General features: G+C 40.3%; 1 protein-coding gene across 2 annotated transcripts; it reads right to left on the reverse strand.

The window, feature by feature from the left end:
* Positions 1-630: 630 nt before the first annotated feature.
* On the reverse strand, positions 631-17778 carry lrrc56 (leucine rich repeat containing 56). Of its 2 annotated transcripts, XM_072673616.1 has the most exons (13): positions 17673-17778; positions 16491-16660; positions 16320-16407; positions 15782-15842; positions 13540-13636; positions 11748-11945; positions 7533-7719; positions 6846-7040; positions 5520-5587; positions 5072-5217; positions 4820-4959; positions 1775-2117; positions 631-1686 (listed from the first exon to the last, which is right to left on the reverse strand). In XM_072673616.1, exons 2-13 carry the CDS (start codon positions 16638-16640, stop codon positions 1512-1514), a joined length of 1848 nt encoding a protein of 615 aa, XP_072529717.1. In that variant the 5' UTR covers positions 16641-16660; positions 17673-17778; the 3' UTR covers positions 631-1511. The 2 variants fall into 2 exon arrangements, with proteins under 2 accessions (XP_072529717.1, XP_072529718.1); XM_072673617.1 differs by lacking the exon at positions 1775-2117.
* Between the last annotated feature and the right edge of the window lie 24 nt (positions 17779-17802).

Below are 17802 nucleotides of genomic sequence, written 5' to 3' on the forward strand. Positions count from 1 at the left end.
CAAACATTGGTAAATAAGACACTATGGTTACTCTTCCTTGCTGTTTTTAACAGTGTTTAAATGCAATGGTGAGATGAGTTGTATTCATTCATTAAGACCAATAGACAGTACCCATAGCCTAATGAAGTGTGAGTTAAATGTGTGTGATGTACATCTGAGCAGGCTGTGTGCTGTTTGCTCCTCACTTCACTTACTGTAAAGGTCATTGCTCTCGCTTCAGCCTCCACATTAGCAGCCATGCGGATGTTTGCTCTTTAGCCGAAGAGGCCAGGTGTTAAAATGAAATAAGCACTGAAGCTGAACTGAAGAAAACAACCAAGTGAGGGTTAACCAATGGTAGCCTTGAAGGTGTGTGTTCGGGTGTGTGTTTGAGTGTGTGAGTGGGTGGAGGAGGCGGGGTTAGAGGAACCATACATTGTTGACGGAGAGTAGAAACAGATGAATTAACAGTAAGTAGATATGTGATAGTTAATCTCTGTCAAACTAACCCCAATTTGAGAATTAGTAAAGTTCAGAAGATGTATACAGATCTTCCAGCTCAAATGATCGATTTCAGCACTATACACATCATAATATCAAGTCACATCATTCATGTGTTTTATTGTCAGATAACTCTGATTTCCATGTAAATAGGAGTGTTGTGTTTCCTCTCTCTGTTGTGAGAGTCGCTGGATTAAAAACTACATATTTAAGTGACATGTGGCAAAGCTTGTCGTTTATCTGTACTTGGAATTCCTTTCCACATACAAGGAGGTCTGCCGCACAGGATTGGACTTGCTCAAAAATCCCAAAACAACAGTGAAGGATCTCACCTGGCATCGACATGGACCCCCACGTGAGGAGACAAGATAAGGTTAAACATAACTTTAAAGCATGTGTTGCTAAGTTCATCTGTTATGAATATAAGGTCTTAATGACATAAATCTCTCTTGCTTGATTGTCTTAGCACAGATCTCACAGCATTGCTGATAACAAAACTTTGGAAAAGCATTGGAACTTCATTTAGGCTGGTGATGTTGAGAAGAACTATCATATTTCAGGGAGGAAAAATACCAACTTGACATTGGGTGTATGGTGAGGCATGTATGTAGTACATGTTTGTTGACAGGGTTGTCATGGTTGGTACTCAAATAGCACCCCCAAGTGGTTGATACAATATTAATTTTATCTCCAGTTTAGAGCGGTTTGGGTGGTCACACAATGTTGTTCAGCTATCAGAAAATTCCATATGAACTAAAAGGTGAACAAAGAGCCTAATCCATATGGAAAAAGAAGCAAAATGCAGAATCTTCACTTTGTCCACTTATTCACAGCATGTTAACCATAATTTACTCATCATGACAGTTGAGATGAGAGAGAAAATCATTCCTCACAAACAGAGATTTGCTTAATTCAGCCTGTGTCCACACACTTTTTTTTGAAGGTGAGCAAACAGGATATCCTCAGGAGATAGTCCTCCATGAGCAGTCCACAGTATCTCACAGTCCACAGTGTCTCAAAGTCAAAAGGCCTCAATCCAAATGCAGGCTTCCTCTGCCAGGGAGGAGACTGCGATATCCAGGATGTCTCTGAAGAGTGGCTCTGGCTGTGTGTGGGCGCGTGGGTGTTGGCCTTTGGGGTGTAATGGAGCAAATGATCTGCTCACGCTCATTGATGGACAGACTAGTTCTTCCAGGAGGTCCTGAACTAAAATAAAAAAAAGGCAAAATACCATAACTGTATCAACACACAAGTAAAGAACTAAAGCAAGCAAACAAACAAGAATGGAACATACCAAGGTTCCCTAAGCGGGGGGATCACAGGGTTGGAGTCTGGTCGGCGAGGCTTGTGCAGGATTTGAGGGGGTGCAGGTTGAATTGTCATAGTTTCTGTACTCACAGACTTAGGGACTGTGTCCCTTCTTGCCGCTGTTTTGTTTGGTAAAAGGATTTCTCCTGTAGGTTTCTGTGCGCCAACACCTGAGTTACTGACTCTTAGTCTACGAGCACGAATCTCTGTTATCCGCCTGCTAGTGGAAGGTGCCATGACTTTGGGTGGTGGAGAAGGAGACTGGGTGTGATCTGATAAGTAAGAGAGTCTGGACACCTCAGGGGACACTGCACCTGCCTCAGACAAATCTGATATAGAGACAAAGAGGTTGTGTGTGAGTGCCTGATTAATATAATTTAAATAAATATTTCAGTACTTTTCAACCTAATCTTTAATTGCTGCATTAATAGCTTAATATTGATTACGACCACCAATAATTTTGTTTGATTCAAAACTCCAAACAGACCCAATATGTAAAAATCCATTTGTTCAAATAACTGTATTTAAATCTAAGGGTGCAAGTTTTTGTCACTGTACTATGTACAGCGAAATGTGTCCTCCGCATTTGATCCATCCGTGATGGTGAACACACACACACACTAGTGAACTAGGGGCAGTGAGCACACACACACACCTGGAGCAGTGGGCAGCCAACTCCAGCGCCCGGGGAGCAGAGAGGAGCGAAGGGCCTTGCTCAAGGACCCAACAGCGGCAGCTTGCTGAGCCACCACAGACCATAAGTTATTTAGATGTTTAGAGGCAACTAATTCATATTCATTTCCTCTCAAAGATTCTCGAACGAAGAGATACAACCAACTGTCTCTCTTTCTCACTCAGAACAATCTAGGACCCTAACCAGTCTGGCTATAAAGCTGCACACTCTACTGAAACTGCTCTCATTGCAGTTACAGAGAAGCTCCATGCAGCTAAAGCTGCCAGACTGTCCTCGGTTCTGATCCTTCTTGACCTCTCTGCTGCTTTTGACACAGTGGACCACAAGATCCTCCTGTCTATCCTTGCCGGCCTTGGAATTACCGGCTCTGCATGGCAATGGTTTGCATCATACCTGCAGAGACGCTCATATCAGGTAACATGGCAGGGCGACACGTCCGCTCCTTGTAGTCTCTCCACTGGCGTTCCACAAGGCTCGGTTCTTGGTCCTCTTCTTTTCTTACTCTACACTCACTCTGTGATATCCTCTCATGGAAGTGATATCCTCTCATGGATTCTCTTACCACTGTTACGCCAATGACACTCAACTTATGCTCTCTTTCCCACCGTCTGACACACAGGTTTCTTGGATGGCGGCTCACCACCTCAAACTCAACCCCAGCAAGACGGTCATGTTGCAAACGTAACTCGGTCCTGCAGATTTCTCCTATACAACATCCGGAGAATTCAACCCTTCCTCTCTAGAGAGGCCATCCAGGTGCTTGTTCAGTCTCTCGTCACTTCAAGACTTGACTACTGCAACTCTCTTCTGGCTGGTCTTCCTCTGCGCACCATCAGGCCCCTGCAACTCATCCAGAATGCAGCGGCACGGGTCGTCTTCAATGTCCCTAAATTCAGCCATGTCACTCCACTGCTGCGTTCTCTTCACTGGCTTCCTGTAGCTGCCCGCATCAGATTCAAAACCCTGACGCTGGCCTACAAAGCCAAGAACGGACCAGCCCTATCTGATGGCAATGGTCAAAAGCCGATCCGCACCTAGAGCCCTTCGAGCTTCAAGTAGCTCGACCCGCCATCCCTTAAAATCCGCAGAAGACAAGCGTCCAGGCTTTTTTCTGTCCTGGCACCAAAGTGGTGGAACGAGCTTCCCCTGGGTGTCCGAACGGCCGAATCGCTTGCTGTCTTCAAACGCAGACTGAAGACCCACCTCTTCCGAGAGTATTTGGACGATTAGAGTACTATGGTCACCTTATTGTCTTGTGTTTAGTAATGTCTAAGCTTAGAGGTATCCTTTGAATTACTGGTCTATTCTAACTAAAAAGGTTTTTCTTGGGTAAATAGCAAAGCACTTTGTAAGTCGCTCTGGATAAGAGCGTCTGCTAAATGCCATAAATGTAAATGTAAATGTAAATGAACCACCAAAGTACAGGCCTGACATGTACAAGAGGCTGCTGGTATACCAGTGTCACTGTCTACTGTCATGCAAGTTTTGCATCGCCACGCACTATGAAGGTGCCGTCTAAGAAGGAAGACCCTGCTCCAAAATTGCCACCTTTAAGCTTAAAGTTTGCAGCTGACCACACGGACAAAGAAAAGGCCTTCTGGAGGAATGCTGTATGATCAGATGAGGCAAAGCTGTTTGAAGGACTACAGGTGAGGCATTTAATCCTAAGAACACTGTACTAATTTTTAAACATGGGGTGAGAGCAGCATTCTGGGGCTGTTTTGCTGTTAGCGGAACGGGTACATTACAAAAAGAATTCTGCTGCATAGCCTCAAACCATCAGCTAGGTGGCTGAACCTGGGAAACAATGACCCCAAACACACATCAAAGAGGGCTGTGGATTGGATGAAGCAGCTTATAATGATCTTCCCAAAATCCTGATCTTAACCCTACTGAAAATATGGGGACTGTGCCAGGAAACCAACACACCTAATTGATCTCTACCAATTCTGCCAAGAAGAGTGGTCAAATATCCAACCTAAATTCTGGTAGAAGCTTGTTGATGGCTACTAGCAAGTTTGTCATGGTGCAACTTGCTGAGTGACACTTGGTCAAATATTAGGTGTGCTGTATGTATATTTTTGATCCTGTGTTGCTTTCAGAAACTCCCAATTCCCACTCTGTAATCTTTCAATGATCGAACCTGCAAGCTTCTGATGATAGCGCCAAAGCTTAGACGGCTACGCCACAACTTTGATTATTTTAAGACTTTTTAAGGATCCTTGTGATAATCACCAGTATGCTAAAGATGTGACATATAGAGAGTAGGTTGAAAAATACTAGTATTCCCCTAATGAGAAAGCAAGGCCTGTAATGTGTGAGGAAAAAAAGGTCTACCTGGTCCCCCAATGAACTCTTCTTCTTTGCTGCTGAAGAGGTCCAGACTATGGCTTCTTTCGTCAAACTCACTGAAGTCTTCAGCGTGTACAATTCTCATGATCTGTGGCTGACGGTCCTTCTCAATGGCCAAAAGACGCCTGCAATGTATCAGAAAAACACATAGGGTATAAAACACTATGTTACACATTTGTTATATGAAGCATGGATTTTGTTGGATGTATATGGACAGTGGATTTTGTTGGTCAGTACTTGCTATGTTCTTTCCTCCAAACTCTGAGTTCGGCAAAGACATCACTGCGGTCCTGAGTGCTTGTGTCTTCGACATCATATGTGTGCTCAGGAACGTAACTACCCAGCTGAGTACACGGCCTGGAGTGGGACTTAGTGACTTGGTGCTAGAGAAGAAGACCCAAGAATAGAAAAAAAAAGTTTGATCTTCTTTTCAGTTTGTTTTTAATAATTTTGTTTCCTCACCAGCATGAAAGGGAAAACGCTATTGCTATATGTTTTCAGCATGTAGGGTCTATACTGGTAGCTCTGCCTGTTTGTCAGTAGCTGGCCTCCACAAAACTCATCACCTAAAGCACTGCAGCTGCATACCAAATACTTTTCTATATGTATGCTCTAATCCCAACTACTATAGCAGTGCCCTCTGGTGTTTGCTCTGGTTAAGGATGCTAAATGAACACAACACTACCTTGATTTTCTGGCGCCGTGCCCGAACAGCTTGAAGTGGATTCCCACAAAATAGGACTCTTCCCACCCCTAGGAAGACAGATTCAAAAGTAAATTAGAGATGACTACTAGATAGTATTAACAATATGAATGTGTTTGCAGAGGCTACAGAACAGTTCAGGGTTATGCTTAGTGGTCAAGTATTAACTAAGTCACTGATATACAGCTGATGTTGACGATGATACGCACTCACACACCTTGTATCTCACTTTTTGACATTTTCACTTTGTGACTTCATTTGAAGCGGGCAGTTATTTACCTTGTGTCAATATTTTAAGGACCAATAGAAATGTTCCCAATTGACCTGGAATATAGTATTTTTAAATAGACTTTTGTAAGTTAAGATGGTTTTGTTCTTCTTCTCCTGTACAGCTGCCATATTAGAGATACAGGGTTTTCGTGTGATAATGATGACATACAGTCCAGAGGTTTTAAGCACTAAACTGTATCAAAAAACATTTATCTCACCATTGAGACTGTTTCAGATCACACTAGAACGTGTATAATGTAATATGATGATGTAATGATGTAATAAACATTAATGACATAAGGTTAAAAAAAAAACATAACAAAAAGTAGTCGAAATCTTGTGAGCTAGTTTAAAGAACAAAGCTTGGTTCCATATTTCCCCAGGATGCCCTTAGCCAATGCATGGATTTGTTCAATTCATTGACCAGCTCACGTGATTTAACATCATTAGGCACTGATTTGCCAAACCAGATGTTGTTGATAATAACTATAAAAAATGTGCTCATTAAGAGAGCTTTTTTTTAAATGAACACAGTTAAATCTATCAAACTGCTATTTTTTTTATAATATATATTTATATATGTATATAGTCATAGTCACTCTCACATAAAAACATTGTATCTCCACAATGGCAACTTCAAAGGAAAAGGGAAAAACTATTCTGAAAAAAACTTTCAATGAAAGTACTAGAATATTTGATTCCATTTCTATTGGTCCATTCATCGAGTCATTTTGAACAACTACCAGATTTACTTAATGTCAAAAAGTAAAAAAAACCCTGCAAAAATGGAGATACAAGGTAAATAACATATTTGTTCGTTATGTCCATGGCAGTTAGGGGAACAATTATTATTTAATAATTATTGTGATTTTTGTCCACAGGGAGGCAGTGTTCAGCAGTGAAGACAACAATGATTCACACAATTAACAGAGACCAAACTGTGCAGAGCACCTCTGCGATGGATATGCTGGATGGACAGACAGATAGATAAACTAACAAATACATGAAAAAACAGATGAAAATCCAAAGATGTCTCACCGTGGGTTAAATCACTGGTCTCGTGCTCCTGGGTGTCAGGATCAGAGCCAGCTGAACCAGGTCTGGAGCTAGAGGAGGATGAGGAAGGCCTGGCGGTCGCAGGGCGACTGGAGAGGCTGCTGAAGCTGAGACTGGTGCCTGGACGTTGGGCAGAGGCGGGGCGGGACAGGCCGCACACAGAGGCAGCTCCCTCCTCTGTTTTACAGAGCAAATGACACAATTAAGCTTGGACTTTTGCATAAAGATTTGCATACAACTTTTATCTTAGGTAAATATTTTGTCAATTACACATTTTACACAATTTTCCCAGTTACTGTTGAGATATTTTTATCTCTAAAATGTACAAAAGCACTGACAAAATCCAGGCTTTGCGATTTTAGCTTTAATACATACTGTTTCTATATAACAGTGTGTCAAACAGTGGTTAGAAGCCACATAAGCAAATCTATTACTTAACAACTAAGCCAAGTGTGTGATGATTTAGCATTTACACAATGCTAATTGATGGGGTTCATGCTTCTATTATTTGTTGGCACATTTGCATTCTCAAGCATTGCATTCCCTGCAACTCAAGAAGGATGATGAACAAATGATCTAATTTGAAAAGCGTATATGAAAGCAATCAAGTAATGATTGATCAGTACATCGATTCATTCAATGGCTTGAGTGCTCTTCATCTGCCCACACCTTCTAAACAGTCACTGGCACTGTCTATAATGGATGCACTGTCTTTAATTGACTCTTTGAGCAGAGTCCAGTCCTCCATCGAAGTGCTGGAACAGCGAAGCTCCACGTCCTCCGCTGGAGCATCATCTAGGCAATGTAGCTGCGGAATCAGCTTCCTCACAGCAGCCCTATAGTTGTATTCTGATACCTGTTATTCAAATACATTCAGATGAAGAAATGATGCACTGGATTCAACTGTGTATATCAATTTCATGTAAACAGGTTGTATTAGATCAATGTTGTTGTTATTAATTTGGAAATGATTTATACTGTACATTTAAACCCATGCATTTATTTTTCTGGTGTAGGACATAGATTTTCAACCCAGACCTAAAATTGTTTCCCATCATTTGTAATTTGCAAAGCACACTCTCACTATCATATATACAGTCAGGTCCATGCAGGATGTGATTGAAGTCACAGTAAAGAAACCTGACACTCGCCACTACTGAAAGCACACATTTGGACCAAAGCACTGCCTAAATTCAGGTATAATTTTGAAAAGGTTCATATTTTTATTGACAGTAATAGCATTGAAACATTTAAACAACTATTAAATCAAGGTGTAATCTCACAGTGAATTGCTATCTGGTAAATCAACTCAAAATTCTGTGGTAGAATTCTCATCTGCCACGCAGGAAACCCAGGTCCAATTCCCGGCCAAGTGCCAGCTTTTCTAGTGCTCAGTGGTTAGCGCACGAGCTATTAATGACAGGGTTTGATACCTGGTTTGGCAAACTGCCACTGTTGGGCCCTTAAGCAAGGCCCTTAACACTGTCTGCTCCCTGGCCGATGCAGTGATTGCTGCCTACCTCTCGGGGCACATGTGCTCACTGTCCACTGTGTGTGTTTGCTCACTAGCGTGTATGTGTGTGTTCACTGTATGGATGGGTTAAATGTTAAAGCCAAATTTTCTGGATAAATGAAACCAGAATTAACTTGAGTAGGAAAGGTTCATGATCTAAAACATTCCATTTCAACTGTCAAACATGGTGGAGGCACTGCTAGGGTCACTGGTGTTTACTGATGATGTGACTGCTAATAGAAGTATCAGGATGAATTATGAAGTGTAAAAAGCTATACCATCTGCACAGATTCTGCCAAATTCTGCAAATCTGATAGAACAGTGCTTCACAGTACAGATTTAAACGATAGTACAAATGTAACCAAAGAGCATCTTAAGGCAAATAAATAAAGCAGTCTTAAATGGCAGAGTCAAACACCTGACCTCAACCCAAACTAGGCATACTTTTCGCTTACCAAAGACAAAACTGAAAGCAGAGAGACCCACAAACAAGCAGCAACTGAACAAGCCCTGCAGCTACAGTCAAGCCCTGGCAGACTCTCAAAGGTGATGGTCCATAGGTTCCAAACTTCAGGCAGTCATTGACTGCAAATGAAATACATCTAGTTACGTTAATTTGTCCAATAATTTTGAAGTTTGTAACTGGAGAGACTATGTAAAAATGTTTGTAATTCCTAAACGGTTAATGCATTCATTTTGTTAAACCCATTGAATTAAAGCTGAAAGTCTACACACCAAACACAACAACTCCATTGTGGTTGTGTCCAGAGGCAAAATTACGAAATAATGGACCTGACAGTAAATGTTACACGTAAATGACAGGAAACACGGCATGTGAAAGGTCACAGCGGAAAAAATAGTGTGCTTCTAAAGAACCTATTGACAGACTGAATGACAAACCAGGGGGAATACTCATGTACATGTTAATGTAATGGATGTCATCATGATGAAACTATGGCCTTCTAGGTGTATGCAAAGGCCAAAGTCTAACAGGTAGACAGACAGGTCATATGAGCTAGTAACCAGATGAATTAATTGTTTCCAGTTGCTCATGTTCAGAGTCTAATATGCTGAATGCAGCTTACATCACTTCAAGGTACACACACAAAGGCATTTCCTCTGATAGGATGTATGTCTGAGAATCTGGTACTCGCAATGCAACCAACAAAGCAAATGTGTGACCCAGTTTTATCACCAATAAAAGAATTGAGGGGGGTGATCGGCAAGCACTACAGCTGCAAGAGCAAATTAGCACCAGGCCTTTCAAACACACATCCATGACCAATCCAGAGAGGGAGAGAAAGAGAGAGAGAAAAAGAGAGGATGAAAGAAAGACACGCAAACGAGGACATCCCTTATTCACCACAAGAGCTAATGCATATTCAGCAGTGTCTGGCCCGACTGCGGCTTTGCCCCAGTTTCATAACTGCTGGTGGTGAGTGAAAATAAACTGATTACTGAGAGCCTGGAAACCAGGGTAAGAAATTAAATTGAATAAAAATTGGGCTCTGCAACCACAGTGCTCTCTGAAATGTGCCCTGATTTGGTTTATTAATGAAAAAGTTCCCTTTTTGAATGAAATATTCACACATGCTGTCTTTGGAGCCTAGAAAAGCAACACTAATAGACCATTATCTTCATGCTCTTTATGACGGACACATTATTATTATCATTCACAAAGCAGCACATGCAATAAAAATCCAGAGGTTTGATTTGACTTACTGTTTACGATCTAAAGGTGTACAAGAAGAACTCGAGAGAGAAATGCTCCAAAATGACTACAAATACACTTCCGATGAAAGTTTAGAAGATTTTTTAAATATTGAAATATGAGATTTTATTTTGACATTGGCAATATATACTATATAATTATAATTAAATAATGATGATTGTTTAATTTACCTTTTGCAACAAAATAAACTACAGCAACAGGGGAAATGTACATGCTTTACATAAATGATTACAATATGATATCAGCGTAATAGACAATCATGCAATCCTACCTCCCACTGCAGTTGATCTAAATCTAATATATTGGTTTGGGGAGGAAAAAAATATTTCTCGCATAATGCTGGTTTTACTGCATATGAAACATTGTGGGTCAGTCTCTGGTCAAGTATTAAATCTGTTCTCAGACTACACAGCATCCTGAAGGATGATTTCCCATTGAAGGTAAAATGTACTGTAGAACTAGGCTTGGTGGCTATAATTTTTAAATGTTTGAGAAAATATGCAAACATTTCACAGCTTTGTTGAAAGTCGTTTTACATGAAGAAATACATTTTGCTTTTAGAAGCTGGAGATTTACAAGCTAATGGCAAGCCTGGACCTTGAGCCCAACATGCAAAAGATTGCTTATCCTCTCTGAAATTGGGATGGGGATCTAAAATATGACTTTTAGAGGTACTGATGATACTTATGGTGTACTCAGAAAAGCATGTGGTGATGTAATTTATTACAAAGATGATACAGTTGCTTCCTTGGATATTTTCATACATGACAACACACTGTATAAAAGTGCTTTACATTCTCATCCATGATCTCACTAATGGACACAGGCTGGCTTGGTGAGATCAAACATTAGATAGCAGCTTTCATGTCTCAGAGGAGGCTAATTGCATTTCAATGACCTACAGAGCCATTATGTTTCTGGCCCTCAATATCAGCCTGCAGAGACAGTGAAGACACTCACCCACCAGGCATGAGGCATGTTGTCATGGCACAACATACACAATGTGAGACTGTCTCTCATAGAGGGCACTTCTTAAGCAATAAAATGACTGGCACGTGCTGCTTGGTTTTGAACAGAAGAGGTAGTCGTGGCTATGCGACTGCTATAGGTGCATCTGGATAGCGGCTAGTGTGCTAGCGCCTTTAAGTTTGTGATCTGAAGCTCAACCACAGAGAAGAGTTAAGTCGGTTAAAGTTAAGCCTAATCTTATCAAACACACACACACACACACACACACTCCCTGTCTTTCTGCCCAATCTGGAGCTCCTCCACAACAAATCCTTGCAAATCATCTTAAACTGCTAAAGCTGTAAGCAGTAGTCACTGATATCAGGGCATAACATTAGGTTTTAAATTAGGCATGAATGACTAAGCGGCTCCTTTTGTGGCTAATGTATACTGACGATTTCTTCTTAATGTGAGTTATCTGGTCCATTAGCAACAAACTGGCTACAGTGCAATACATATAAATAAACTGTCCTAGATTACGCTCAAAAATCCATACTATGTAAAAAAAAAAATGTTATAGATATAATGTGTAGTCTTTGTTACCATTTATTGCAAAGTGTGAAACATCAGGGATAGAAGTATCCAGCTGAGAGAAGTAAAGTAAGTAAAGTAAATGGTGCACTGGCCTTACCTCTGTTTTCTTTGGGTGAGGGCACATACATACTGGGTTTCCCACCAAGGACAGGATTCTGAGTCGCCCAGAGAGAGCCAGGTACTGCACCTGGACCAGGTCATCCACATCGTTCCCCTCAAGGTCCAGCAGTTCTAGCTGATCCAGCAGGCCAACCTGGCTCAGGTCTGACACGTTGTTGTAGGCCACATAGAGCTCCTGGAAAAAAGAGAAAAACATGGACAACTGACAGAAACAAGCTTCTTCTTAAAATACTACAATAGTACAAATAATCCAATTAAAATAGCACAAACTTCTACTTTATCTGGAATGATATGCCATACTTATTGTAAGGCCTAAACTCTAAAGCCCACTATTCAATTCCTCATCCTGTCATTTTGCTGAAAAGTGATCAAGCCTAGTCCTGGACTACAGAGCATACTCAGATTCTCAACTAAACAAAAAAATACAGTCAATGACCAGGATTATACTGACAAAAAACAACCCTTTACTTTATAGCTTGGCTGGTGTAATGGGCAGTAGACAATCTAGGCCTTCAGATAAAGATTCTCTGCAGAATTCTTTCCTTGGTGAAAAACTCTTATCATCTAGACAAGTCGAAAACACTCTCAAGGAGGTAGGTATTTTACAATCAAGATACACAAATAAAGATGCAAACCACTGGTAACATTCAAGACCAGAAAGGCCAGATTAGACTAGAGATTAGAGAAAAAAAACCCTGTCTAGTACTGGAATAATATTCTTTGGGCAGATGAAACCATGACGAGTTTTTACCTGAATAAAAAAAGTGCAATTGTCCGAAGAATACAACATTATCTGTAAAACATGGTGGTGGTCATGATATTGCATGGTAATGGCTGCCAACGGAACTGGGTCACTGGTGTTTATTAACAATTAAATAGAGTCAGCCACCTGACCTTTTTCACTTATGGAAGAAGAAAGACCCACAAACAAGCAGCAACTGAAGGCAGTCCAAACCGAACAAGTTAAATAATAGCCTCAAATAAAACAGGGAATGTCTCTGACAAGCTTTTAATATCTGTGTTTAATATAGAACAGCCAAAAATGTTAAAGGCCAGCTGAACTTAGCATTATTATAGATGCACTTTTTCACATGAACTGAAGGCCTGTGTAATACTTAGAGTTTACCATAGGTAGTGGGTAACACTGCTACCCTCCATGTGGTTTGGTGCCCACCCAAGCAAGTACATCCTGATGTACAAACATGAGTCCTTGGCTAAGACTTGCACAGACATGTACCTTTATAGCAGATATTCCATAAATGTAAATGCAAACATACATACATAGAGTAGTTGCTGAATTATTCATAGTAGCTGCTAAATAAGTTACCCCTTAAATCCCTATTAGTCCCAGGAACCACCGCTAAGTCCTGTAAGACCGTCAATGCTGATTTCAATAATAAAATGTAACTCTTCTCTCTCTGTCATTACTGATTTGTAACCCTTGGGAATTACTTGGGAAATGCATAGGGGTCTCACCTCCTTCTTAGAAAACTGAATCATTTTCCACCCTCTTTGGGTTCAGTTGATATGCTCTGATACAATCATGATGTGCTCATTATGTGGTATACATGTACATAAGATGTGTAACAGATATTCCAATTCCATCTAAATTTTATATTTACACTGCCTTGAATGGAATCAGAGTTACGAGCAGGGAAATGTAGTTGTGTAATTAATTGAAACAATGGTAATTACAATGTGTGTCTTTTTATTAAAGACAAACCAAATAAACACCAATTGTTCTTCATCTTCTGAAAGCTTCAGATTACCTTAAGAGACAAGAGCAAAGAGATTCCGTTTAAGTCAGCCAAGCCGCAGCGAACCAGCGAGAGCACTTGAATGTTTGAGAGAGTGGTTCCGAGATCCCTGAGGAAACACAGTGAACAATGAGCAACCACTCCCATCTGCTCCTCCAGCAGCCTGCCCTCATCCTCTCCCCTCGGCCATGTGCTGGACCTCTCCATTCCCCCATTCACCCCACCATCCCAGAGCAGGAAATGCGATCAAGTCTTTCAAGTCCCTTGTCAGCTTTGAGCTGTCCAGTATTCCCGTCTGCCTGTATGTCCCCTCTCCTCCCTTCCGCCACAGAGCCTGCACATCTGACTAAATCATCCAGTGCACCGCTTAAACCCCACAATTCTTGGAAGGGAAGATTAAAGGTCAACTTACAACCTTGGCAAAATCACACTGAAGATCTAGAAAAGAGATTAGGCGTATTCATTCAGAGTGGAATTATTTGATATCTTATTGTTGCAATTTGAAAATGACTTTTTTTTTTGTCTTTTACATTGTGCAAATGAACATACTAAATGAGCTGTCCAATGGCTCATAAAAATAGTCCAAATGAATTAAAATGGAATCTTGTAACATTAACAAATTGACACCAACTTTACAAAGCAAGGCTTCTTAGCTTTCAATGGAAGTCAATGTAAAAAGCCATTTTGGAGCATTTCTACTGGTCCATTCATCATGATATATAGGTACCATAAAAGAACAACTGCGTCCAAAAATTAAAAACAACAAAAATGCATGAGGGTGACGATATATTTAAGTTAAGAATGTTTTTTGCTTCTTCTGTGAAGTTACCGTTTCAGAATTATGAGGTGTTGTACAACAGCAGTGTTATACTAAATGATCAGAACAGAGTTGCATATCAGTCTCCACCTGACTGTACTTCTCTTCTTTTCTTTTCTCTCTCTCTCTCTCTCTCTCACACACACACACACACACACACAGTTGCTTAAAATCCACACACGTTTTCTCCATTTGCCTTCCCCAGATGGGTCAGGTCTACAAAGCCATCCTTTGAGACACAGGGTCATTCTCTAAATATGCAGCATCACCGCATTCCGGAAATAGGATTTGCTGTGCTCAAAGACTGAGTACTATACCCCAGCACAGGCTTTACCTCTAGGGAAATGGAGGTCATGCACCTGTACCACACAACAGATCACAAGGTTCTACTGATCAACAGTGGCTTCACTCTGCACAATTCCCGTTCCTGACTGCACTCTTGAAAATAAATGTGCTAAAATGGGTTCGTTTATGCAAAAAGCACTTTTTGTTCTCTAAAACGGTTTCATCCCCTTGTGAAAACAATTCCACAGACCCCCACAGATTTCTTTTTTGACTATAACCCAGCTGTTGAAATGTTATTCAGTCTTTTACTCAAACATTTGTAAATGTTTTGCTGGTATAATCAGGGTTGCCAGCTGTAGTTTTGCTAGCTTCAGGCCCCTTTTTGCTGGAATCTGGAGACATTTTGGTTTACTATCACTGCTCTCACTAAAACCACACTTAATATAGTCTTTTAGTTGATTTTAGTTGACCAGGTGGTGATCATATTGGTTGCTGTGGCATGCCAAGGTTTACATTGGCTCGCAGACCACCTGTCTATACAACCTGTACCATTGTACCCTACCCATGGCATATTTTTAAATTTTTTATATCTGATATAATATAATATTATATAAGATAGGATGATATAATATACTATAATATAATGCAAGGTCTTGGGTATTTTTACCTTACATTTTTATATCTACAGTATACGACATATATTTATCTATGTACTGGCTCGTTTTGTCACATAGGACGTTGCATGTAACAAATAAACACAGTTGTTTTTTGTTTTTCATTTATAATATTATATAATTTATAATTGAATGTAATAGATTTAGAACGTACAATCATATAAGGCTTAATAATAATAAATAATTGATTACAATAACATATAGAAACATGCTAAGATTTAATTTTAATCATTTCTATTAATATAAAACATCAAATAATATTTTAATGCTTTAGTTCCTGGTGCACAATTGGCTTTCTCAATCACATAAATTACAACACCACCAAAATTCGTACATTCACACACATGTTTTATTTTTTCTATCTGTGTATCATTTGAGCACACCAAAGCATTACTCAAACGCTGTTGACTGCATGTTATGATGTTATGCTTGGCAAAAGATTCTAGTGGTAAGAGCAGTAAGAAAGCTAGAGCCTTACCGCACTGATAAGATCAAACTGTTGTTCATTTTCAGCTGCACAAGCTTGGGCAAGTACACACCTGCAACACGACAAATGAACAGAGACATCACAGACGCTGATGATGCAAATCAGTTGAGTCTTTCATTGGGTTCTGTCCAACCACGCCCAATCTCTTAAAACCCTGATCATTAGCGGGAGGAGTATCTCTAAAGAGACATGATTCACTTCTGGCCTCATTAACTTCCGTTCTGCCTGTATACATTGCGCAATCATGGTTTTCCTAGGTCAAAGGAAACCCTAATAGAACAAATGAATAAGGCCAAGAGCATGATTGCAATTGTTTCTGCACCACTGAATTCTGAAGGCATACATTTAGTGTTAAAGGACATTTAAATGATCTTGAATTGGATACAGATGACCTTTGTAATCTAGGCCACAACTGGATATGTATTACATAACTGACTGATCTCATTCACATATTGATGCCGTCATCCCTCACCTGCACATTATATAAAAAACAATTATGTTTGAAGCCGATTGTGTATGTGGAGCTCACCAAAGTTACCCAAGGTGTTCTCACGAAGGTCAACACACATCTCTAGGGTTGTGACTTGATCAAGATCATCAGATCCAGTCAGACTTCTCTGCAAGGCAATTAATAATCACATTTTGGCATTCGACTTTACTTTCAACTTGTGTTTAAAAAAAATGTGTTTTATGACCTTACCAGCTTTTCTGGGGAAAGGAAAAGTCCTGTCAGTAAGTCTGTGTCCACGATAGTGGCAGGACTCGGGTTTATATGGCCAGATCCATCAAACTCAGTCACAAAAGCTGTACCTGGACGTCTCACTGCAACGATACTCTGTGAAGAATCCATCTTCTCCTTCCACCAGCCACCTAAAGAAGGTATTCATAGATATTGCACTTAGTGAGCAGAACTGACAGCTGTATATCTGCATCACTGTGCAAAAGCTTTGCCGCTAAGCAAACTGTTTAAGGGCATTTATCTTGCCAAATAATGCAATCAGGAGTAAGCCTTTTCCCTATTGTATTAAATTAGGCATTTACAATTATATTAGGCAATATTCGCTGATCAGTCATAACATTAGTACTATTGACAGGTGAAGTGGCATCTATAGTGGCATCTCTCAAGGGGTGGATATATTAGTGAACAGTCAGTTCTTGAAGCTGATGTGTTAAAAGCAGGAAACATGGCCAAACATAGGGATACCAAATTGAGAGGTTTAGGCGACTGTGACAGAGCATCTCTTGGCGGCAGATACCACAAAATGCCTTCAGACGTCTTGTGGAGTCCATGCCTCGAACGGTCAGATCTGTTGTGGCGGCACAAGAAGGACCTACTCAATATTAGGCAGGTGGTACTAATGAAATGTCTGATCCTCGTATATGCCAATTATTTAAATATAATACAGTATAACAATGTTTTAAAATATGAAATGTATCCAACATGACTAAATGTTGGTGGACACCTGCTTGTCCACAGTGCTGCAGTAACTGTCTACTCTTTTAAAGAAGACATACCACTACATTCACTAACAGGACCCTTAGTCAGAGCAGGGACCTACGTGAATTTCAGAACTTCCTAGCTCTTAGTATGCTTGGTAAACCCACTTTTTTGCTTTAATGGTTGGTATTGGTATCTTCACTACAACTATAGCTATAGGTTGTTGTTTTTTGTTAGCTAGCTAGTTTTTTACTTTCTAAAGCAAAAGTCCTAAAATCGTAGCTATCATGTCTATTTATGCATTATTCCTGACCTGATATTAGGGCTACTTGTAGACCCTCCACCATTTAACCGCTTGAAGTTAAGCTACACTTCACGTTAAATAAGCAGACTGCTGCGTTTCCAATGCATTTTCCTTTACGATTGATAAAAAGCCCCCCTTACCTTAGCTACATTACAGCGCCTTTAAAATGTAGCTACTTTCAGTTTTGCATAACTTTTCTGTCCTTTTCCCAGAAGACGAGTGTCCAGCTAAACTGGATGTGTTGCAGATGCTAGCTAGAAAAGTTTGCTT

This window comes from Salminus brasiliensis, chromosome 2 (genome assembly GCF_030463535.1).
Source record: "Salminus brasiliensis chromosome 2, fSalBra1.hap2, whole genome shotgun sequence".
NCBI classification, from domain to species: Eukaryota; Metazoa; Chordata; class Actinopteri; order Characiformes; family Bryconidae; genus Salminus; species Salminus brasiliensis.

Coding starts and splice junctions, on each gene's coding strand:
- lrrc56 (XM_072673616.1), bottom strand. CDS start 16,640: ATGGATTCTTCACAGAGTATCGTTGCAGTGAGACGTCCAGGTACAGCT. Junction 5,218..5,519: donor CACGGCGCCAGAAAATCAAG/GTAGTGTTGTGT, acceptor CTTCTTCTCTAG/CACCAAGTCACTAAGTCCCA. Junction 2,118..4,819: donor AGAGTTCATTGGGGGACCAG/GTAGACCTTTTT, acceptor TCTCTATATCAG/ATTTGTCTGAGGCAGGTGCA.